This window comes from Acipenser ruthenus, chromosome 5, assembly GCF_902713425.1.
Source record: "Acipenser ruthenus chromosome 5, fAciRut3.2 maternal haplotype, whole genome shotgun sequence".
Classification (NCBI taxonomy): Eukaryota; Metazoa; Chordata; class Actinopteri; order Acipenseriformes; family Acipenseridae; genus Acipenser; species Acipenser ruthenus.
In genome coordinates this window covers 74802514-74828360 of record NC_081193.1, presented here as the reverse complement: position 1 = coordinate 74828360, position 25847 = coordinate 74802514, and the positions used below count along the sequence as shown (strand labels likewise).

At 37.3% G+C, this 25847-nt stretch overlaps 1 protein-coding gene across 3 annotated transcripts in view; it reads right to left on the bottom strand.

The window, feature by feature from the left end:
- Positions 1 to 25847, bottom strand: part of LOC117402407 (protein FAM184A-like) — an 86310-nt gene that overhangs the window by 31680 nt on the left and 28783 nt on the right. For all 3 annotated transcript variants that reach the window (XM_034003505.3, XM_059024512.1, XM_059024510.1), the window contains 7 exons: positions 16854 to 17708; positions 15485 to 15620; positions 13689 to 13870; positions 11864 to 12049; positions 4327 to 4449; positions 3075 to 3236; positions 1877 to 1998 (listed from right to left, as the gene is read on the bottom strand). In XM_034003505.3, coding sequence (XP_033859396.3) covers positions 1877 to 1998; positions 3075 to 3236; positions 4327 to 4449; positions 11864 to 12049; positions 13689 to 13870; positions 15485 to 15620; positions 16854 to 17708 — 1766 coding nt within the window. The remainder of the gene's footprint in view (positions 1 to 1876; positions 1999 to 3074; positions 3237 to 4326; positions 4450 to 11863; positions 12050 to 13688; positions 13871 to 15484; positions 15621 to 16853; positions 17709 to 25847) is intronic.

Sequence of the window (25847 nt, the reverse complement as noted above, 5' to 3'; positions counted from 1 at the left end):
ATGTGGAAATAGGTGTCTTTGAGGTCCACCACGGTGAACCAGTTGCCTGGCCTGCTTGACTGCAACAGCTGTTGCATCGTCAACATTTTTAACCTCCTTTGACTCAGATACAGGTTGACCTGTCTAAGGTCGAGGATCGATCTGAGGCCACCATCCCGCTTGGGCACTAGGAAGCACCTGGACTAGACCCCTTCCTCCAACTGGAGGGGGTCTGTCATGCGAATAGCCTGTTTTTGCAGCACAGCCGCTACCTCGTGAGACACCACCACAGCTTGTCGAGCAGCTTTGATATCTTATTCAGATTTCGGGTCTTTAGGAGGTAAATACCCACTGTGCAAAAGATGACCAGTGCAAATCTGCTGTGGTTTGGTGGTATGAACTGCTGTCTACTGAGTTTGTAAGCTGAAAGATTTTAAATGTGCCCACCACCATTTTTTAGGTGTGGCTGGGGAATATATATTTTCTCCTAAATTTTAAAGTCATATTGTATATTGTACTTTGATTTTTCTATTGGTACATTTTTTACATGTCATTTATGTATTAAGACAGTAACAGAATTTCACAGTAAATTATTATTTTGTTTGTGTTTGAGACTTGTTTTGTATACCTGTGGCAAAGTGCCCCGCCCCTGTGTGCATTTGTGTGATCTGTGTTGTATGTTGCGTGCGTGTGTGTGTTAATGTTGGTGTATAGATTGGTACACGGGATATAAACGGGTCTGTGTTTCACGTATATTTAAAGTGTAGATTTGTATTTAGGCACGAGGAGAGCACAAATCACTTCACGTGCTGGTTAAATGTAATATGTGAGCACGGGGTTGCACAGAATTAATTCACGTGCTGGGATTCAAGTGAATGATTAATTAGTAGTTGAATCCCAGCACAACAGTATATATAGATGCACATTTTCACTCAGTCGTGGTTGGTGTTCGGTGAGTGGAGAACGGGAGAGAGAGGAGAAACTAGAAAGTGAAAGAAAGAGAGAACGTAAATATTGCTTTACTCACCGTGTTTGTTCGTCCCTGTTTGTTAGTGTGTGTTCGTTTTTGTTTGTCTCTTTATTTTGGCGCAAGTGCCGTGTCCAGTGTTTTTGTGTTTCAAACCTTTTTATTTTCTGTTTATTAAATGCTGAGCGCGATCACGCGCCCAGCTTATACCAAACCACATCTCTCTGTTTATTTACTTCCTGCTTCTGGTCTGACGCCACCCACTCTGGCCGTCTTTGTGACAATACCCTTTTTATTTTGCTCTATGAGCAGTGTTTTTGAGATTATTTTGTTTAATAAATGTGCGCCCCAGCGCTTAAACCCACAGCTACTGTCTCTGAGCCTCTAACCTTTTGCCTGTCATATCACATCCTGTCATATCCTGTCACATATGGTCAAAACCTTGGACAATTAATTAATGCCATTCTCATGTCCACTTGGAATTTCAGCTAATATGCAAGTCATGTTAAATATTCATATCATTTAAATCTATATTACTATATCATCTGGGGCTCAACTTGACTTGCTATGCCAATTTTAAGACCATTTTAAGATATAGGCCTGAAGAGTAGCATCTATCTACACAGAAGAGTTCTGCAGAAACATAGCCAAGCAAATCCAATTCCTCCTTATTGTAGCAAATAGCGGGTCCTATTAATACAACTTTAAGAACTGTTTTAAGCAGTGTTTTTTTAAGGAACTGTTTTTGAAGAGAGTTTATAATTCTCTTGGGATAAACGGTGCTTTGAAAAATTAGAATAGGCTCATTAACCCACTCTCATTCAGTTAAAAAGTTAATTAAAATGGCCTTTAAAAAAACAAACAGTCATAACAAAACATTCATTAAAATTAGTCTAAAAAGTGTTGTGAATAACCTGTAGAACTGTATACCTTAGAGTTTCTGTCCATTTCAACTCCAGCTCCAGTGCCACTTTGTCCATTTTAAGCTTTTCTTCTTCTTTAATTGAAATTAGCTTTGCATCATGCTGTTGCCTTTGTTTATCCATCTCATCCTGTGGACCCGTGAATAATGTTTTGTGTGAGTTACACAAGCTAAAAGCAACGACATTTAAAAATGAACATGATTTCCAAAACCCAATGCACTATATGCATGTTTTATATACCAGGTTTTGGGAATCATGTAGAAGTGGGTCATGGGGATGCAATGTTTAAAGTCCAATGATTGTCTTTTAAGATGTCAGACACATATGGATGTATAAATTCTAACACTCCTTAATGTTGTGGCTAGCTGGCATTACTTTCAGATCAATGCTAAATATAAGCTGCAAGCTCATGCAAGAAATTGTTTTATTTTTAATTCCAAGGGATATGTAAAAATAAAAATGCAGTGAAAGGTAAAAGAGAAGATGGAGATGCGTTCAAAAAAGAAAAGAAAACTTTTCTAATATAATATTTTTCAATAAACATCACAGCGATCAATTCAGGAAGCAATTCTATATTTATTCAGATAGATTTTTTCATCAGTTAAAAAAACAATTAATGAGCAACATGGAGAGTGGTTATATTTTCATTGTATTATTTACTTCAGTTTCTCTCCTATTATATTATTCCCTTAGAAATGAGTGACATTACCTAAATTGTCACAGATGTAGACAATTACATTGTAATGCAACTCCAATCATAATGATACATACAATAGTAATACACTGCATGCAAAATTATACCATTAACATTGCATTTCCTTCTTGCTACATGGGGCAAGATTCTTAAACCTGTTTATTTTAACATGTAATCAGCACATTTCTTACCTAAAAGGAAATAACTGATACAAATATACTTATTACAGTTCCTAATTTAATGTCTGAGTTATTTGGTGCATTTTTCCTTTCTGTAAAAAAAAAAAAAAAAAAAGTGCAATTTGGAGTTAAGAGTACTGAGAATCTAACCCATTGTCTACAAGTAATAAGCATCCCTTCTACCAAGATCTCTATAGGAACGATTTATCCATCTCAGTGGGCTCCCCTGGGCCAAATCAGTCAAGCCGTAAACTAATAGGTAAACTAGTCAAGTGATCAGTGTCATCATCTTAACCCCACCACCCAAAAGATAATGAAAGGGTTTATGTAACCTGTAGAGCTGTTAAAGAGTTACTGGTTTCTCTTAGCCTCGCTCTGGTTGAGTTCAGCTCATTATGCAGCTTTTCCTGGGAGTCTTTCAGGCTGGATATGTGTCCTTCAGCTGAGCCGAGCCCCTGCTCATTCTTTTTCACAAGCTCTTGTAGACGAGACACCTGGGCAATGATCCAATATTGTACATATTCATTTTAAAAAGTCATACAAATTAGTCCTTGAAATGATGCTCATTATTACCCAGTCCTTTCTCTTTTCTTTTTTACCATAAACGAATTGCAGTCTATGCATTAGTTGTGCTGAGGCCTGGCACTTTAAAACCCATTGACGAAAGATCCGTGGGGGAATTAATGACACGTCTACAAGGAAGGGGGGTGCTAACTGTTCATTGGTGGGGATAGGAGATCGTTACTATCTGTGGGGTGTAACCTGGCCTGTATATTAATGTTTGTAAACTGTAGTTTGCTACACGGAGTTGCTTGGAATCCTACTACCTTTACAAGTCCTGTAGAATTTGACCTGCAGCTTTGTTGTTCAAGACTGTACCTGCAGCTTCTGCATGTGATTGCATTCTGTACTGGTCTTTTGGATTTGATGTATTTCTCAATTAAACTCTTTTGATTAAATATTACCTGGAGAAGACTGACTTCTTATTTTTAAGAAGTAAACAAACCTTACAGTAGTTTCCAAACTCTACTTTTCCTCATCGGTACCTTGGCACTTAAGAGTGCCCTCTTAGAAAACCACAGGATGAGGCCTGTGCTCCTTATCTCAACAATTTGCTTGAGGGATCTGAGATTGATCTGCACTTAGTATTGATTATGCCGTGAAAACAACGCTAAAGAGTTTATCAATGCTACTGTTAAAACTAACCATCTGAAAGAGATGAATTAAATATCTTCAATAAACGAGACACCCAGGAGAACACAAATTCTGGAGAATCTGTGCGTTCTCCAAGAGCACAAAGATTACTAAATTAGCAAGCTTCTCCTGTTGCACCTTCGGTCTTAATCTATAAATTATGTATTTATATAGGAATAAAACAAAGACAGAAATAAATGTACTGTATCATCTACTGAACAGTTTCACATTGTACCGTTTAATCCTTGTGGTTAAGTAGTTACTGGGTTTAGACAAGTGAGCCCCTGCATGAACAAACAACCTCATTAGAGGTTGAATAACAAAACATTATTGATGAACTCTGGTCTGCTGCCCTTGGCAGTAAATTGATGTTAGAGATGGGATACTTGCCTCCTGATTGGCTGTGCTGAGCTTGGCTGTCAGCTCTTCCCTCAGGTTTTCCAACTGCTGTCGGAGTCGATTTTTATGCTCTTCCAGAGACAGTCTCTCCTTCTCAAACTGCTGTTCCATCTCCTGAAATCACACCATCAGAACAACAATATTAATGATTGGAGCCTGTGTCTAGGTGTCCAAGAATAACGTTTATAATTGTATATTTTAGTTGTATTTATTAATTATTTTGCATAATTGTTTATATATATATATATATATATATATATATATATATATATATATTCTTGATCGGTTAATTTTTGGGCATTAGTTGATTAACTGGTAGATTCAAATCAGTAGATCACTCTGTGCACATTTTTAAGAAAGGTAATCTTATAGCGGCTGTCCTGCAGAGTAATGCTTAAAAATTCTACAGAATCTAAAAAAAAAAAAAAGCCAAATGGGAATTTGGTCTTTTTATTTATTTATTTATTTATTTTTTAATAATTTAGTCATTGCCATTTATTTTTTATTATTTTCTCCCCAATTTGAAATGCCCAATTATTTTTAGGCTCAGCTCACCGCCACCACCCCTCCGCTGACTCAGGAGGGGCGAAGATGAACACACACTGTCCTCCGAAGCGTGTGCCGTCAGCCGCCCGCTTCTTTACACTCTGCAGATTCACCGTGCAGCCGCCTCAGAGCTACAGCGTCGGAGGACAACGCAGCTCTGGGCGGCTTACAGGCAAGCCCGCAGGCGCCCGGCCAGACTACAGGGGTCGCTGGTCCGTGGTGAGCTGAGGACACCCTGGCCGACTTAACCCTCCCTCCCCCCGGGCGACGCTCTGCCAATTGAGCGCCGCCCCCTGGGAGCTCCTGTCCACGGTTGGCTGTGAAATAGCCTGGACTCGAACTCGCGACATCCAGGCTATAGAGCGCATCCTGCACTCTAGCGAGTGCTTTTACTGGATGCGCCACTCGGGAGCCCCGCAGGAATTTGGTCTTTTTAAAACCATTTTTATTATTATTTTTATTTTAGTAAATGTTACTTTTCCATCCTATTACCCTAAAAAACAGATTTTTATTATTATTATCCAGGGCGACTTACAAATGTTATAAGATATCCCATTATTTTTACATACAATTACATTTTTTTTTTTTTTTTTTTTTTTTTTACACACAATTACCCATTTATACAGTTTGTTTTTTACTGGAGCAATCTAGGTAAAGTACCTTGCTCAAGGGTACAGCAGCAGTGTCCCCCACCTGGGATTGAACCCACGACCCTCCAGTCAAGAGTCCAGAGCCTTAACCACTACTCCACACTGCTGCCCTGATAACTCAGTCACACAAGCCCCAGGGGCCAGAGCAGTACAGTTATACCCGTACTGTTTAACCACTCTGCGTTAACCCCTAAACAGCAAAATTATTAGCAATGCACAAACACGGAAACAAAAAAACTCTTAGAGGTTTTTAACTAAATCAGCAGTTTATTATGTTTTTCAAGATAAATGTGCCACGCTGGACTTTACCACAGCGTTCACCACAGCTCTTGTTACAATGCACACGAGTAACTTTGTAGACACATGTTTGGCAATCATTTAAATCAACGTAGACAAACATTCCAGTTCCAGATACGTATATGCGTAGCACACTATTAGCAATCCTTATACAAACGTGCTCAAATTTGTTGGTACCCCTCCACAAAAAACGAAGAATGCACAATTTTCTCTGAAATAACTTGAAACTGACAAAAGTAATTGGCATCCGCCATTGTTTATTCCATATTTAATAGAAATCAGACTTTGCTTTTGATTTTTTATTCAACATAATATTGTAAATAAGAAAACAAATGAAAATGGCATGGACAAAAATGATGGGACCACTAACCTAATATTTTGTTGCACAACCTTTAGAGGCAATCGCTGCAATCAAACGTTTTCTGTAGCTCTCAATGAGACTTCTGCACCTGTTAACAGGTAGTTTGGCCCACTCTTCCTGAGCAAACTGCTCCAGCTGTCTCAGGTTTGATGGGTGCCTTCTCCAGACTGCAAGTTTCAGCTCTTTCCATAGATGGTCGATAGGATTCAGATCAGGACTCATAGAAGGCCACTTCAGAATAGTCCAATGTTTTGTTCTTATCCATTCTTGGGTGCTTTTAGCTGTGTGTTTTGGGTCATTATCCTGTTGGAGGACCCATGACCTGCGACTGAGACAGAGCTTTCTGACACTGGGCAGTACGTTTCGCTCCAGAATGCCTTGATAGTCTTGAGATTTCATTGTGCCCTGCACAGATTCAAGGCACCCTGTGCCAGGCGCAGCAAAGCAGCCCCAAAACATAACCGAGCCTCCTCCATGTTTCACTGTAGGTATGGTGTTCTTTTCTTTGAAAGCTTCATTTTTTCATCTGTGAACATAGAGCTGATGTGACTTGCCAAAAAGCTCCAGTTTTGACTCATCTGTCCAAAGGACATTCTCCCAGAAGGATTGTGGCTTGTCAATATGCATTTTAGCAAATTCCAGTCTGGCTTTTTTATGTTTTTCTTTCAAAAGTGGAGTCCTCCTGGGTCTTCTTCCATGGAGCCCACTTTCGCTCAAAAAGTGACGGATGGTGCGATCAGAAACTCACGTACCTTCACCTTGGAGTTCAGCTTGTATCTCTTTGGCAGTTATCCTTGGTTCTTTTTCTACCATTCGCACTATCCTTCTGTTCAATCTGGGGTCGATTTTCCTCTTGCGGCCGCGCCCAGGGAGGTTGGCTACAGTTCCATGGACCTTAAACTTCTTAATAATATTTGCAACTGTTGTCACAGGAACATCAAGCTGCTTGGAGATGGTCTTGTAGCCTTTACCTTTACCATACTTGTCTATTATTTTCTTTCTGATCTCCTCAGACAACTCTCTCCTTTGCTTTCTCTGGTCCATGTTCAGTGTGGTGCACTCAATGATACCAAACAGCACAGTGACTACTTTTCTCCATTTAAATAGGCTGAATGACTGATTACAAGATTGGAGACATGTGTGATACTAATTAAAGAAACTAATTAGTTTGAAATATCACTATAATCCAATTATTTATTATCTTTTCTAAGGGGTACCAACAAATGTGTCCAGGCCATTTTAGAATATTTTTGTAGAATAAGCAATAATTCATCTCTTTTCACAGCTTCTTTGCTTTATTCTATGACATACCAAAGGCATGCAAGTATACATGATAAAATAGCTTTTAATTTCATCACTTTTCAGGAAGAATGAAGCAATATTTCAATGAGCTGTAAGGGTACCAACAAATTTGAGCACGTCTGTATAAAACAAGGTAACACAACTTGAACCCCTTTTTATATGAGCTTAAAACCACAGTGTCCTACCACTTCCAAGGAGAGAGAGCGTGCTTCAAATACTTCCCTAAATAGCAGCACGCATTTCTCTCTCTACCGAGAATGCACGTTTAATGCACGATTAAATTGTAAAATAAATGTATCTGCGATCAACTCTTTAGTTGATTAATCGGAACAGTCTATATATGTATAGAGAGAGAGAGAGAGAGAGAGAGAGAGAGAGAGAGAGAGAGAGAGAGAGAGAGAGAGAGAGAGAGAGAGAGAGATTGTATAACAAATGCTGTATTATTATTGTTATTATCATAAAACAATAACACAATTGTATAGGCGATATAGATGGTTTGTAGTTATTGCAAGTCACGTGGTTTACAGTCCTGTAAAACCTTGGCCTTTTTTTTGTATTACTCTCTTGATGCAAGCCATCTGTTATTTATAATATTCTGCTGTGCTAATTCTGAATGACTGCTGGAGGTAATGAGATCCTTGGATGTTGCAGGTGACAGAAAGCAATGTACAGCAACAAAGGCATTCTCGATTGTTATATACTACTGTTTGAATATATTTAATATATAATATATAATATATTGAAGTCACATCCCCATTAAAACCTTTTAGTGGCAACTGCACTTTCTTTCACAGTGACATCTCATTTATACAGCACTGTAAGCAGCTTAAAATAAATATGTTTCATGTCAAAATTAAACAGAAAAATAAAGATGGTAAACTTTGTTTTTTTTTTATAAAAATGAACTTTTAGCATCCTTACACAAAGGATTAAAAAAGGGTTATCCTCCTTCAGGAGATTTGGCATCGTAACATGAAGGGTCTTAATAGCTGACAAAAGCTTTGCCTTAGTCATGCCATGAAGGTCTTTTTCTTTTGAAACAGATCAGAAATTCAACAATGTTACAGTCATTATGAGCTGCGGAAAAAGCAGCAGCACTTAAGGATGGGTTTAGGAATAAACTGATTGACTCAAAATATTATTGATCTTTCCCGTTTTACCAGGCTTGGCACTCAAATCACCAATCAATCTTTTCAAAAATTATACCTAAATAGAAAGCTCATTTTGATTTGAGAAAAAAAAGTATATATATTTTGCCAAAATCCTTAAAATTAATGTTATCAGCAGGCTGTACTAAATGAGCATGACTGTATGACTTAAATTACGAAACAGAGTTTGAATACAGTTAGCAGGGCTTATAATACATCTTGTGTTCTTGTGCCAAACGTGCATGGATCTGAAGGCTAAAGGGACTGATATTGGAGGCAATAACAAACCTGGATAGTATTTCATCATAGGAATATGAGAAATGCAATATCTTCTTTATTTATAATACATGCAATAATTTATACCGTGTAGATGTATGAGAAGGCATACTCGTATGAGAAAGAGATTTTGTTACCTTAACAAATGATCTTCAGTAGCAATGCAACAGTTCTGTACTCACAGGCAATGGTAGCAAAATGGGCAGCTACAGTGGCATTAGTCATTGATAGAATGGCACCACCTATTGGTACCACTGTGCTACCATATTTAAATTAGGACTACTGTGCAATACTTGTTTTGAATCCATTGTTTGTCCATTGCTGTTGATGCTCTGGTTTGGAAATGGTTCTGCTTGGGTTTTATTGTGGTATACTAATCCGCTTGTGGGCCCAAAATCTCTTCTCAGATGCTTAAACGATATACAAAGTTAAAGAAACAGAAAGAAATTGAACAGCTATCTTTATCTGAGACCACCATTGTACCAATCACCTTGACAAACTGGAAGAACCTTGCAGGATGTGCAACACATAATGTGCCCTATTTTGAAGTGAGTGCAGTTTCCCCCCATTTTTCCGACAAGAAGTAAATCATGTTAACATTATAAAACTTCCAAGAAACAGCTTAGTTGAAGATATGAGAAAGTTCAATCGTTGTTCTGAGATGCCTTTTGCTTGTTTTATAATGTTAAAATGGGTTTATTCCTTTTACTGAAAACTGGGGAATATCAAATGTGTTGCACGGAAAGTGTGACTACCCTGTTTATACAAACTGGAAGTGACTCTCCAGTGTCTGAAACTGAAGAGCAACATGGGATGAAAAGAAATGCAGTGCACAACATTGAAGAATTCAAAACTTTGGTTAATTCAGGTTGACAGAAATGTACAAATACTACTGTATATTTTACTATACAAGGGCCCTTTACTAATTCACAGTTTTTTAAGTGCAAGCCAGAAACCAAAAAAAAAGCGAACACTGTATGCGAAGCAGTCCAATACTCCTTTTAATAGACTGTATGAATTCAACTGAAATGTGTTAGCGCTCTTAATACAATATGTAATTTAAGTGTATTATTATTATTTGTTTATTTAGCAGACGCCTTTATCCAAGGCGACTTACAGAGACTAGGGTGTGTGAACTATGCATCAGCTGCAGAGTCACTTACAATTATGTCTCACCCGAAAGGACAAGGTGCACAAGGAGGTTAAGTGACTTGCTCAGGGTCACACAACGAGTCAGTGGCTGAGGTGGAATTTGAACCGGGGACCTCCTGGTTACAAGCCAGTTTCTTTAACCACTGGACCACGCAGCCTCCTATTGGTCTCCCTATCTGCACTTCTGGGTTACAATTTTAAGTACTGTGTATCTTAATGATAAAACTAAATCCTGAAATTTGTAGAAGGACCATTCTGGTAAGGATCATCTTATTTATGAAAATGTATTTGGGAAGGTCAATGACTGTACACCTTATGACGGGAATTCTGGTGAAGTACACATTTAATGTTGAGGTTCTGGTAAATAGTATTCCAGGGTACCCTTTAAAACAAGCTTTTAGTGCACATACTTTTTGCCCATGCAAATAAGGACAACGCAGGAGATAAATGTTCATAGGCCTGGCTTATAAGCCCACATCCTGTATCAGAATGGGAAACATCAGCTTTAAAGGCAAGTATACTTGCATGCACCTAGAACTCAAGAGCTCAATTGCAAGGCACACCTCAGTGCAACACCTTCGTAGATGCATCAAACTGAACTTATTTTGACAAATGAATTTGTTTTCTGACCAGATATTATATCAAAAAGGTGCGTAAATTAAATTCTTGGGTTGTAAGAAATGCTATAAGGTTTGAGTTCATGATACCGCAATAACTTGTGTGACATTTCTTTTGTGTTATGGAACTATAGAATCTGACAAAAAAGCTATCTTTGTTTGCAATTTGATTTTCTTTTATTTTTAATTTTTTTTTACTGTTGGAGAAGGATTTAGAATGCTTACTATAGTACCTTACATAATTGCAGGACAATCAATACAGCACAATAAGGAGGCCTACTCCACTGTTATGTAATCAAAATTACTTCTTTAGTAACAAAAATATAATTCTCTTTCGACTATGTAAATAGAAAAGAAAATTAGCCAAGGAAATTCGATGTGCCACTTCTAAGTACAAAATAACAGAATTATTTAGATTAATTTCCACACAAAAATTGACACAAATAACAGTGGTAAATAACACATTTGAGTAATAAAACAAAATATAAATTCAGTTTATAAAACGGAATGTTCGGACGGATGCTGCACGCTGATTGGCTGTTGAGGACTTTTAACCGTGATATATAGCACAATACACGGTGGAACTTATTTTTGCCCAAGGACAGTTCGATTAATAAATTATCAATACACGACATAGTAAGCTCGCAATAAATATACACATTGTTGTGAGAGGTCTTTTAAAGTTTTTTAAAAATGAGAGACATTCCTTTTGTCACATTTGATCTTTTCGGAGGCATGACAGCAGACAAGTGGCTAGAATTGCAAGAAGAAAAACCTCCGTAAAAAATAAAAGCAAGAGGCACGAAGATCTAACAAGTCAACAACTAAATGAAATCGAAGAAAACAAAAATAAATGGTTGACTTAAAAATGTAAACGGCCTGATACGAGAATTCTATGCTTCAGTGCGTAATACCTTGTTTGAAGGAGTATTTTTTCTCCAAAGCGGAAGGATATATAATAGTTTGTTTAAAAAAAAAAAAAAAAAGCGGCCAACGACCCAAACGGCACTGCCAAGCAGCCCTATTTCCAGGCAAGCAACTGAAGCTAAAGTACCTTCAGCTCACAGGCAATTCTGTCAAATATAATACTACTCTAGACAATTTCTCATAGCCCATCAAGCTTCCCTTTTGTATTATGGCAGTGTGTGGAAGAAGATACACATTTTTTTATATACTTACTGTTTGTAGCATCTTCCGTTCCCTCTCTCCTGTGCTCTGTGTGGTCTGTAGAGTGACTTGATGTTTTTTAGATAACTCTTCTAGTGCCTTAGCCTGAGTCTCCTTGAAGAGAGCAGCTTCCTCTTCATATCTGGCACGGATGTTCACCATCTCTTTCTCGTAGCTTTGCTTTGCATCTTTTAAAGCCTATAGTGGAAACACACACTAGTTAAAAAAGGGAGAGAGCTTTCCACTTTAATATTGAAAAATAAATAAAGTCAAATTAAATGGTAAAAACTTTATTAAAAAATCGGTCAATGCTACCTAATAATGTTACTTAATGAGTCAGAATATGGAACAATTGACAACTGCCACTAGTAACTACGAGTACTGGAGAAGCTTAAGTCTACGCAAGGCCCACTTCACTACCAGGGAATCATTAACTGCACATACGTTTCTTATTTCAACGTTTAATATTTACAAGCAAAATATTTACAAGTTCCAATAGCTTAAAAAACGCCGTTTAAACCTTGGTTAGCACTACTTTAATGCTAAAATGCTGTTGGAACATTTCACCTCTGGTCTATTGGTTTTAATCAGGTAAGTGTTCCAGAGAGAAGAGCATTGGTCTTTATGTTTTAATTCTATTAAAAGTAACGTTAGTACATAAAAACATATTGTGGGAAAACAAAACATATACATGTACTAAAAGATATATTGTGAGAAAGTAAAACGTATACAGTAGTCCCTTGCTTTTACAGACCCTGCTATGTCGTACATTGGGATATGCCAGAGCCAGCATATGTCCCCAAATAATATCCAATTAAGTGTTTAAACTAATTGCGGTTGGAAAAGGGCAAGAAGCTTTTAGAAATACTGACAGACTCCTGTGTTTCAAAACGCAAGATGTGGACAAGAGTTAAAATTCTGAATTTTAAGTCTTTAATTGCTTCTGCAAAGAAAGTCTGACTCATGCCAACAAAAAACAAAAGTAGCAGGTAGGCTGTGTTTTACTTGCAGCCAAGTGTATACTGTAAAGTTTTATCCATAAATATAAAAAGTATGTATTTATGTGAAAGTGTACACAGCATATGTAAGGTACTGTATAGTACCATAACATGTTAAAGGGTAACCAGGAGGTTCCCGGTTCAAATCCCACCTCAGCCACTGACTCATTGTGTGACCCTGAGCAAGTCACTTAACCTCCTTGTGCTCCGTCTTTCGGGTGAGATGTAATTTTAAGTGACTCTGCAACTGATGCATAGTTCACACACCCTAGTCTCTGTAAGTCGCCTTGGATAAAGGCGTCTGCTAAATAAACTAATAATATAATAATAATAATAATAATATACATAAGGACCTTTTTATTTGATTGTGTTACATGTTAGCATATGTTGCTACAACTGTTTATGTAAGGTGTATGTTTTAATTTTTTTTTAATTTTTTTATTTATTTTGACCACTGTTTTAAACTTTTATATTGCATTCCCATGTAGTGGCTTCACATGGACCTCTCAGAACTACATTTCCCATCACATTACATATGTGAGCAGGAGGATGATGGGAAATGTAGTAATGCAATATTTATGGCTAGGACAATACATTTCTTTAATTCTTTCAACACTGCAGACCTGTATACAGTGTTCTAAATTCTTCCACAGCAATTAGATCTTACAAAATATGTATGCATATGGTCAATTATGTTCCTAATGCATTCATTGCAATCCTTCCACAAGTTCCCCCAACCAGATTACCTCTCCAAATAAATAGTCCATTCAGAAAATATGGTAAGCCCCAATAGATTTACTGCAGCACAATACTATACTTAATCAGTTTCCAGAAGTTACCTTCTCCAGTGCCAGAATTTGTTGCTTCTGACTCTCGTCCATACTCTGTGACTTGCTCTGTAGCAGACCTCTCTCCTCTTCCAAGCGTGTCAATTTGTCTTTTAACCTGGACTTCTCTGATTCCAGGTCCCTTATGGCAGCTTCGTGGGTCATCTGCATAGCCTGAAGGCTTCCAATATGACCTGAAGTGTATACAAGCTGGTATTAAAAAAGCGTATATCTGAAAGCACTCCATGAACATGAACTTAATGTATCCTCATGAGGTCAACAAATCATAGTGAGAGCTTGACTGAAATTACTGTATTCAGGTATTTCTATCAATACCTCAAGCTTTTGGTGGGACTGTTCAACAGCACCATTTTTGTAAAATAATAATTGGTGTAAATTTTTTGAAACACAAACTATTAGTAGAACCATGTTTATCATGCAAGGATGGTCCCTTGATAAGCATGTCTCACTGTACCTGAATGAGCTGCTAGCCAGGAGAAATAAATAAAAGCATACAGTAGGGATCATTGTTTGGTTTTTTTGCACCTGATTCTCAGTGCACTTTTCTACATGTATTTGTCTCCAGGCACACTGCTGTGCATCCAACACTATGCTTATTGAATAGACAGCCTTTTGCCTTTTCTCTTGTCCCATCAGGGAGATTGTGCCATATGTTTGATGACAGCACAGGATATTGAAACCTTTCGTTTATCCACAACCTAGGTGCAGTACAGGGAGGCTACGTGCCAGTCTCTGTCCAGGAGGGACATTGCTCTACAGAGGTGGCACTGTAATAAACATAGCCAATTTATACACAGCCACAGCAGACAATATGGTGGTTCATGGAAGTGGCGCTGTGAATAAGAGACTCAGCTGTCATTACCATTAAGTCAGGCTAAAAGTGGAAAATGATAAGAAGCTCTGCACCGGAACCTATATTCCCACTGTCACCTGTTATATAAAAAAAATAACATTATTGTGATAACAGAAAGACGATGTTTTCATTTGTGTATGTGCCTGCATAGGTGTTTAAGTGGAATTGACTTTTAGTGTCGGGGGATCATCATGTGTAAGGGAATTGAATTATTGATATATCTCTGTGTCTGTCTTTTTTGTTGCTGAATATAAAGTGGTGACAGCATGACTACAGTATGTGAGTAATATTAAGCAAGAATGACTATTCATTGCCAGGTCTTTTTTTCTACTATTTTCTTTGACTAGTTACTTTTCTTTGTGGTTGTTGCTATCTGGGTTATTACCAACCCTGCACTATAGTGAGGTTCATTTTTATGTATCACATTCTGAATTTTATTCCGTATGCAAATGACTGGAGGATTTTTTAACAACTTGCTTTATTTTACAGTTTGGCGTGGGAGGGGTTCTTTAAGGGTGTCACAAGCAAACTAAGGATCTGATCATAAACAGTGGTAAAAGCTGAGTGTTTCCAGGATATTACGGAGGCTGTGTGGTCCAGTGGTTAAAGCAAAGAGCTTGTAACCAGGAGGTCCCCGGTTCAAATCCTGGCTCACTCACTGTGTGACCCTGAGCAAGTCACTTAACCTCCTTGTGCTCCATCTTTCGGGTGAGATGTTGTAAGTGACTCTGCAGCTGATTCATAGTTCACACACCCTAGTCTCTGTAAGTCACCTTGGATAAAAGTATCTGCTAAATAAACAAATAATATTAATAGTAATGCTAAATGAAATGACCTGAAATACATATCATTTAATAAACAGTAGTTTCAAAAATAACAAAAATTCCTGCAGTTTTAACCACATTTAAAAAACATTAGTTTGAAAATTCCATACTGGCTTTCAGAAGAATCTCTGTGGCCTGTTGCTGTACTCTGTCTCGAGCGGCTTCCAGTTCACATTCCATCTCTTTCTGTCCAATCATCAAGATCCCAGTATCTTGTGTAGCTTCATCTAGCTGCTTTTGGAGACTCTAGAAAACGACACAGCCTCTCAATCAAACACGATGCTCAGCATCTTATCTTTTCATCTGGCAATCAATATTATCCAAGAGTGGGAATACAATCTGTTGGCTTGTCTTTTGAAAGTGAGAAAATACAGGGTAACCATGGGCTCAGGCATGTACAAATGCATCAGTGTCCAAAGTTGACAGAAACATACTGAAATTGAAAGGCGATTAAAACATGAATGGAAAACTGTTGTTATCCTAGTAATGAATAAATAATAAAGTGAGACATTACAGCTTCTCTTGAGAATGTAACAAGTAATGAGGCTGTAGGAAATGGAGTCCTACTTAAGACTAACAGTGTGTTTTGTAAATGTTTAATGAGTGTTTTGATAGAAAGTGAAAGTGAAAGTGAGTTACAGTGTGTATATATTAAACATACTCAATTATGCAGTGTCATATATTTCCTAAGTTTAGTACAGTGGGCTGATTGTGAGAATGCAAAAGTATAGTGTATGAAGGGTAAATTACAGAACAATTAAGTAAACCAAGAAATCATACTTTATCCAAATTGAATTAATATTTAATTCATGACACATTCCACAGATAAGCATATTAAATCCATCGCTAGCTACATTTCACCAGAAAAAGGCACTTTATTACACAACCATAAAAATAACAAATCCTTGAGTAAATCTATTTCCTTGTTTTTCGCCGTAATCGCCAATTATTTTACCCCTGATTTTCTCCCAATTTGGAATGTCCAATTGTTCAACCCGGCTCACCACTGCAACCCCCGCACCAACTTGGGAGAGACGAAGACGAGCACTCGCATCCTCTGAAACGTGTGCCGTCAGCCATCCATTTTTTTCACACTGCAAGCCTGCCGTGAAACCATTACCGAACTACAGCATCGGAGGACCATGCAGTTCTGAATTGCACACAAGCATGCCGGCAGGCGCCCGGCCAGCCACAGTGGTCGCTGGTGCCCAGGCAGCACTTGGCCAATTGTGTACCGCCCCCTGGGAACTCTTGGCCATGGTCGGCAGTGGCATAGCGTGGATTCGAACTGGCGATCTCCAAGCTATAAGGCACATCCTGCACTCTGGGTGGAGTGCCTTTACTGGATGTGTGACTTGGGAGCTCCTGAGAAAAACTTTAATAGAAAATGAAAAAGGTTATCCTTATCTAATACCCTGTGTGAAACAAAAGCAAGGTATATAATAGTGCTGAGGAGCCTTCATTCAATTAAAACTGTACCTTGATATTGTTCTCTGCAATATTCAGGGAGGACTGAAGCTTCTGAGACTTCTCCCTGGATTCACAAGCCTCCTCCTGAACCACCTTTAACTCGGAGCGAAGCTTCCCAAGTGTCTTCTGCAGGGCCGCCTCCTGGGCCTGGAACTCCTTTCTAAGCTCAGCCTCAGTCTTCTTCCAGGCGAGCAGGTTATCGGATGTCAACTGCTGGGTCCTCTTCATGGCCTCCAGCTCACGCTCATAGAAGGCCTGGGCTTTTGTCAGCTTGGCCTCATACTCCTCCACCAGCTTCTTCTTGTCCATCCTGAGCTCTTCAACATGCTCATTCAGGGAATCTACCTCAGTTTTGTGCAGCTGCCCAAGCTTCTCCTGGTCTTTGCTGTAGTTGGCATTCTGGCTCTGGTGGCCCCTCAGCAGCTCCTGGATCTCCTGGCGGTGGGCTGACCTCAGTTCCTCCAGGGCCAGGCGCTTGTCTGTCTCAAATTGGGCTTGCACCTGTGTGAAGGAGCGCAACTTCTCCTCGAAGCTGCGGCGCATCTCCTCCACTTCCCGAGACATGGTGACCACATGCTGGGTGTGCTGGGCTTCAGTGCACAACTGCATGTCCTCCACCCGGTGCCGGTAGGTCTCAAACTCAGCCATGGCCTGACGCTTCATACGTTCATGAAGCTCCAAGGACTCCTCCAGGGACTGGATGCGCCTCCTGAGGTCCACCTCATCACTGACCTTGCTCTTGTACTGCAAGATTTTCTCCCGGGTCTCAGACAGGATCTGCTGGAGCTCCTCCTCGTGGGCCTCTTTCAGGATTTGGATGGCAGCTTCATGCTCATCATTCTTTGTGTTCAGAGCATAGATCACCTGAAAAAAGAAAAGAAAATGATAGAGGGTTAATAAGGTTTTCAATGCGGACTCCTGAAATGGAGAATCTAGCTGTTATATTAAGAAAAAAAGAAAAAAAAATCCAAGCTTCCATAAATTCCCCTCAGGCTGACCTTGATTTTTTACAAAATACTGTCATTTTTCATTTGATTAATAACGTATTTTTTTTTTAAACGCTAAAAATGATTTGCTTTTCCCTTGGTGCACCGGAACAGCAGGAACCACTGACAGCCATGTTATTATGAGATATTGTGCCATTTCATCTTTAGTATCCTAGCTTTTTCATTTAGCTGTTTACCATAACTTCTGTACTCTTCTGAGAGTCTCATAATCACATATTCTTTGATCTCTCTCTACTGTATAGCATTATCAGGGTATTAATGGCAACAGTACCATGCTCTTCTCTCACTCGACATTCACCTTGAGTTTGTTATACCCAAGTTTACTTTTCTTCATTAGGCAGAATCTCTTTCTCAATTCAAGTTTAATTGGATTCCCAGAGCACAAATTGAATCAAGGACAGTATGACAGTACAAGGCTGTTTGGGGAATAGGGCCTACATATTTCTCTGAATTGCTGCATCCCTATATCCCTAGACGTCAACTAGGCTCTTCAAGTTTGAAGTTGCTGACCATTGCCTTATTTAGGTGTGTCACTCTGAGAGGTCGGAGTTTTTCTACTTGTGTTCCCTCCCTCTGGAATTCCCTGCCTCCAGTTGTCAGAATGTCTCTATTAAAACTTACTGTTTTTTCCAAACAGAAATGTTATATATTTGTTAGTATTTTATTCGCTATAATTAATATTTTATTTTGTGCTTGTTTTGTAAAGCACTTTGATTTATTGATTGATTGAACCTACCGTAGCACTAAATAAAGCAGTCAATGCTGATAAAACTTGTTTGTCACACAGATGCCAAGTTGATATCTGTCCCAGCCAAATTAACTTATTCGGAAAACTTTACCCTTTTATCATTAAATTATCAGATGAACACAGGTAGTTTAAATTTTATTTCTAAAATAACACATTTCTTTCATTAAACTAGGACCCTTTCCAGAGAATTAACTGGTTTGAACTGTGGAACTGAATAAACACTGAAAATGCTTTTAATTAAAATGTGCAAACCCTTTAAAGTTGTGCTTGCCATCAGCAAATTTAGTTGGCTTTCAATTGTTCGTGTCCACAGTGGTGCTGGTGGCAGAGGAACAGTAAGGGGATCTGCAACTTATAAAAGTAAACTGGTAAGTACTGTCAAAAATGTGGACCACAGCTGTTGCTGCCCTCTTTGTGTGTAATTTCTATTACACACAAAGCACCAATGTTTGTAAAGCTACAGTTCAATGAACTAAACACTCAATTACTTTGAGTTAGCTGCAAGCACAAGTGTTTAGGCACTACTGCATTATAGATTTACTGTAACACCCTTTAAAATGTGAAATGAATGCAAAAAAGATACAATAAGCAGTGACAATGTTTTTAAATATTGCCAACACAAGTACTTTTTAAAAAAGTAACATGCTGACAGTTTAGAGCTTTGTAACCCCTGTATTTTGCACCATTCAACCACAGTGCACATCAAAAAAGATTTAAACAGAAAAGGTAAATCTGAATGACAATACTGTAATACAAAAATGTCCTAGCTCTTTGTGGGTGCTCTGCCTTATCATTGTATTATTACAGTTTCAAAGTAAAATCTTGCACCTGCAAAGCACTACATTTGACATATACTACTATACTGCTTTTACATTAGTGATTTTATTGGCTTTATGAACTTTAAGCATCTTGTCCACTTGTATTCTTTCAAACTCCAGGTTTCACTTTTTAAAGCAAAACAAACAAAAAAAAAAAAAAACACAATGAAAGGGGGTTTGAAAGAATGGCAGCAGGACCTCCTCTGTCACCATCATTAGTATGAAGTTGGTCTGACAGTAACAGGCTATAGGCCTACCATGCATCATGCTTTATGGTTTGTCGTTTCGCTCTGCCCCATCAGACATTTTTTAAAAGGGACATTATAACAGGAAACCTAATTAGTTTTTTCAGAAAAGACTAATGTGTTCATAAAATAACGTCCTTGTCCTTGACTAGAAGCTCTGAAAACAGTACATCAATTTTAAAAACATGGTATGCAAAATAAGGGGATGATGCTTAAGGATGCTGTGTGCTTAAAGTATACAAAAAGATAAAAGATGTAAAGAAAATGAACAAATGAAATGGGTGTAATTACAGAACATGTGATTATAGTGTAGGCTAATTGTGTACGACCTACAGTACAGTAATTAAGATGGCACTGTGTCATACTGTACTTCAATGGCCTGCTTTTTGAATCTACCACTTCAACATCTATTTGTGGCCAGATCTTGGATGTACAAGAAAAGGGTTTAATGCCAGACAACATTGTTGAGTCACAAAAAGAATACAATAAGTTTAAATTTACAGGATCACTGTTGTGCCTCAGCCCAGTAGCTACTGCAAACAATAGAAGTACTTAAATAGAAATGATATACATCTTCTGCCACTTATTTATGCATTCCGTCTCAAGCAAAATCTTCAAAATGTCACGAAACACCAATTTTGCAATGTGTTTTTATTGCTGTTGGCTTCTGGATTCATTTCATTGTTGTCCTCACAGAGGAATGGATCCCTCAAGCCTACTGGCACTGCAGTGTAGTCCACACAAAACACTGTAAATAAAATCCACTATAGCTGACAGTGTCTTATTTCTAAGTCTGAAATAGCACAACATTAGCCACTGCTGCAGCTACACATGTCTCTGTTTCAGTTTTTGTACACAAAACAATATTTGTACAAATCGTGTTGTGAAATATAACAATTTATACTGCAATACATAATGTAATTTGAATTACCTTGTCAAATCTAGTAATTAGTGTATTTTACACTATAATATACTGTCATGTGTATCCTTCCTAATTGCAAATGCAACATTATTACAAAACAAGAGAGAATGCAGTTCAAGGATTTTCTCATGCTTTCCCACTAACTTGAGGAAAATTAGATTTGTTTTTAATATTTTTTTTGCACATTAGGTATAAAATACTATATAAAACTAGTGAGTGTAACTGTAGATCTTTACCTAGACAGAGATGCAACAATGATGTATTTGTGACCTCAATCAACCATTCCTTAATTAAATCACCCTGGTGCCATTTTGGTGCCTCACACCTCACATACATTATATTAGTTTCAGTTGTATTTGAAGTCTTCCATGTGGAACCTATACATTTTGTTTGCTTCTTTCTTTTGAAAAATAAAGTGTAAATCATTATTGATGATTATTACCTGACCAGCTGACATTTGATAAGGAAACTGGTTTCTGATTGCATGAATGCCTTAAACTTGGACCAGGTGATTGCACCACCCCTCTTCAGTTTTCTTTTGCTTAGGATATTTTTTTCTTAATCTGAATCGTCTAAATACTGCACGGTCCTGGAGGGCCATTCCACTTTTTTTTGGTGCATTTAGGAATTGATTAAGTACTTAAAGACCTGGTCAGGGGGTTAATTCCAGTAATTCAATATAACAAGTACTATAAAGGACATGGATGGAACAAACACCTGTACTGGAACAGCCAAGGTTGTTTCCCACATGTGATTTGGAAACACAGGGCATTACAAACTGTAATCTGGTCCCAACAATAAATTAAGTGTAAAAACTGCAGTTATAATTTAAATCAATGGAGAAACAGCTTAATAGACTTCAGAGGATTCAAAACATGTCAGCTGCTGCGCACCCACATCACTGCGGTTCAGAGGGAGCTACACGGCTCCCAGTCTGTGACAGAATAGATCCTTTGCAGTGTTTATAAAGCGTTAAATTGAGTTGGACCAGCCTACCTTCAAGCTGTTCTTCCTGTTAGAATTAATACCAGGAATCTACGTTTGAATGGTTCCTCCATATTACTTTTGTTTTATTACAAGATGAAATGCAGCTTCGTATGCACTTAATTTTTTTTTTGTCGACATGATAATTGTGAACTGTGTACATTTTATGGGACCGCTTTATTATTATTATTATTATTATTTGTTTATTTAGCAGACGCCTTTATCCAAGGCGACTTACAGAGACAAGGGTGTGTGAACTATGCATCAGCTGCAGAGTCACTTACAATTACGTCTCACCCGAAAGACGGAGCACAAGGAGGTGAAGTGACTTGCTCAGGGTCACACAGTGAGTCAGTGGCTGAGGTGGGATTTGAACCGGGGACCTCCTGGTTACAAGCCCTTTTCTTTAACCACTGGATTAGTTATCTAATACACCACTTGTGTGTAGCAAATAGATTATGAATTAGATTACAAATCTAAAACACAAATAAATGTGCAAAAAAACTCACAGCCCTAGTTGTCATCACTACAGTAAAAATGATAGTTTCTTCCCTTTATACACACACCTCACTTATATTGCTATAAAATGTTTAAATGTTTGATTGGTTTGTAAAAATATTCTTTAGTCAGAAACGAAGCATTTACTAAAGCTGCAGTAATCGTACTGATGAGTATTACAACTGTATTGTTATATTTTATCATACTTTATATAAATCCAATTGTTCAGAAGTTGGATTTGCTTTAGGGAATGCTATGCTTATTTTCAATACAAGGCATATCAAACACGTTTGCATTTTTGTCTTTTTGTTCCACAGAAAATGTCATAAATTATCTTTTTATTATTATTATTATTATTTTTTTATTTGCCTAGGGATTTCTGGGTGGAAATCAAACCTTGCAACACAGGTAAATGCTCCAAATTAAAATTGTAAACTTAACAATGAGTGTGTTTTTTTATTTTTATGTAACTCAGTGACATTGAGTGGGCAGTCTCATAGCTCAGTAATGCGTCAGAAAAGCAATTTGTGCTGCATTACAAAAATCGTTCTAATGAGACAGTTATACAGCTGGACCACAAGGATCCCTGAAAGACAGTGGAAGAACAGGGTGGATAAAAACACACTGTACTTTCAGCTCTCAAACCATTAAATTAGCCCTTCCTCGCAGCTGAATTCATAATATAGCTGTACAGTATGTCTCCTGATGATATAAACCTTTTCAATTATTACATTTAAGATGTTAAGTCTTGTTCGCTCTTGCTAATTAATAATTTTTCAGTGAGCTATTTGAAAAATATGCAGTTGAAGGAACAAGTTTTAGAAAGCTCTTTGTACTCTCTCGCTCTTCCTTAACATAAATGCATTTTAAAAGAGTTGCTGTAAAATCACAAGTTTACTTTTTTAGAAGGAAATAAAAACAGTTTGTATATGTCCAATTTTTTACTGATAAGATCCATTCTTGTCACAAACCTTAAAAACGCTAGTATTTCTACATTCATTTTATATAAAGTAAAAGTATTTTTTACTTGAAAAATAAATATATACACCTGCGGCCAGAATGTTAGGATTTAGACATAATTAATAATAATAATAATAATAATAATAATAATAATAATAATAATATATATATATATATATATATATATATATATATATATATATATATATATATATATGAACGTAATTCGGATCTTTTATTTAACATCATGTTAGTGCACTGTATTGACAAATATTAATAACAATAATACAAAAAATGTACAAGATGAAAACTTTCATTTTTTTACTTATGAAGGTTTTAAACAATTAATAGAAATATTAACAGGATCAAAGTAAGTGGGTTTTTTTGGTTTGTTTGTTTTTAATATTATATTGTTATTTAATTTTGAAATCTGAAGCTCCTGTGCCTTATCCCAATTTAACATTTTGAAATTATTAATTGTATTTCTCCAAATTATGTTCAGTTTTACAGAGCTAACTAATATTGTTTTTCGAAAATCTAAAAACAAACAAACAAATAAAAAAGCTTTGGGATAACAATTGAGTTGCATGTCTCTAAACTGACAGATTTAAAAGGAATTTCAATAATACAATGCAATGAATCAAAGCACAGATGTAGTAGAGAGAGAGGCTTTATTTCTAAGTTTCTCAAAAAATGTCTAACATGTTTTCACATGGTTGTTGAGTTTTTCTGCTATATTATTCCAGTTGCTTAGCAACACAAGCACAAGCGCATTTAATTGAGCTTATTTAAATGTATCTTAGGTTTCAGTTAAAGAGGTTGTACATAAAATGCCTGCAGTTTCTTATCTACATAGAAAACCTTTATTAATTCAATGTATGAAAGTTCTTAGCTGGCACCGGCAATAAATTCTGGTTTCTCATCAATTTAGTTAAAGTTAAATTGGATTTTTAAGGGAACTTATAAATGCATACATTCTTTTATCTATGGTATCTATGATCCATACATCACAGTTACATAATAAGCTGATTTATTAAGTCATCTGCAGCCTGTCAGTTTATGTCAATGATTTATACAATGTTACAACACCTTCCAATAAAAAAAAACAAAAAAAAACTGTAGACCATTTTACATATTTTCATCTTTCATCTTTTGTTCTTTAATGATTTTGAATATGCTGTTTAAATTGACTAGAATTCAATACAAGTTGAGTATCTGTGGCCATGTAGGCTAAATGTACTGAGAATCTAATGGTAGTGACTGACAATAAAAAAAATCAAGCACCATTAGGCCTATAAATCAAAAGTCTTATTTGTATAAGCATACACCCACTCAAATCGCTGCCTGTTGCTTTGCCATCTCTGAAACACATTAGATAGCAATTACTGCTAATTCCAGAGATATTTGTTATGCCTGACAGAGGCAAGGCTGACTCACATTCTGCAGGCTTTCAGATCAGACCCTCTACTTGAGATGGAGAAAGGTGAGAGCTCAAAGTTTTAGGAACCGAAGTTTAACCCAGTCCCCCTTTCATGATGCTGGTCTGCTTGACAAAGCATGATAGACAGGATGATGCAGAACTTTCTAGCTTACTTTTACAAATGCTTACAAATACAAGTGACAATTTAAATATTTGTGTGTAGGTTACAGGTAATACTTTTTCATTCATTGTCGATTCATTAATTTGTACCGACTAGAGCTGTAGTGGTTGTTTGAAACCAACTGTATTTGTCTGATTTTCACTGCAACATATGAAAAAATACACAATAAAGGGCCTAAAGTAGGAGGATCAGCTTGTTGCACAATGAACAGGTTGCATGATGTTTCTCTGATGAAGGCAAGTAATTTATTTTGGTATTTTGGGCACTTGTAAAAAAAATATTGACAGTACAATTCAAGCCCTACTGAATATGCAAAAAGGTTCAGATATTTAGACCTTTAATCCCTTATCAGAGATATTTTCTAAAGAGGCGAGAATAAAAACATAATGCTGTAAAGCTTGCTGCAGTATGAAACGTACATAAGAAATCAATCATGGCCACCCTTTCATTAAAGTGGATACTTAGTGTTTTGATATTCTGGTTTATAGAATTCCAGACAAAAATAAATTGTACGGAGAAACTTCCTTCAATGAAACAGTAAATTAACGCTTTCTGTTTGCCGTTCTGTTTTTACATCGCCTCCCAAAAAACTTAAAATCCAAGATGATGTTTTCTTCCAAAGGAAATATGTTTATGTCTTAGCCCTTTCATATTCCTTAATGAGTCTACAGTAAGTCTTTGCTTGTCAAATAATTTATATTACAACATTCATAATTTATACCTTCATCCTTTTTTTTTTAATGTCTGTGTCATTACAGAATGTAAGCTTGCTGGAGAAAGCACAAATGGCATGCTCTATAAAGGCCTGCCATGGCTCAGACAGCAAAAAAGTAGGGCTCCCTCATTAGCCCACTAATGCACCACACAAGTCCTACTTCCACTGTATAAAGCACTTTCATCTTCTGTTAAGTTCTAATTTTCCACCCTCTCTTTTGAATAGTTTGTACAAGGGGAGGTATGTACTATACTTTAGGTGATGTGGATTGCCAGAACTGAGATGGTTGGAGAAGAGAACAACTAATTGGGCTATATTCTATTCTATTTTGTGGCACACTGAGAAGTTGGTGGCATAGTACAGTATACAGTACTAAGCACTGTGAAGGCATGTTCATACTACTATTGCACCACACTGTACCATAAGGTGACAAAAGCTGTTCACAGGCTGCTGTGGGGCCTGTTACAGAGAACCAAGGCTGGAGTTCAAATAAATTCAGCCTTTT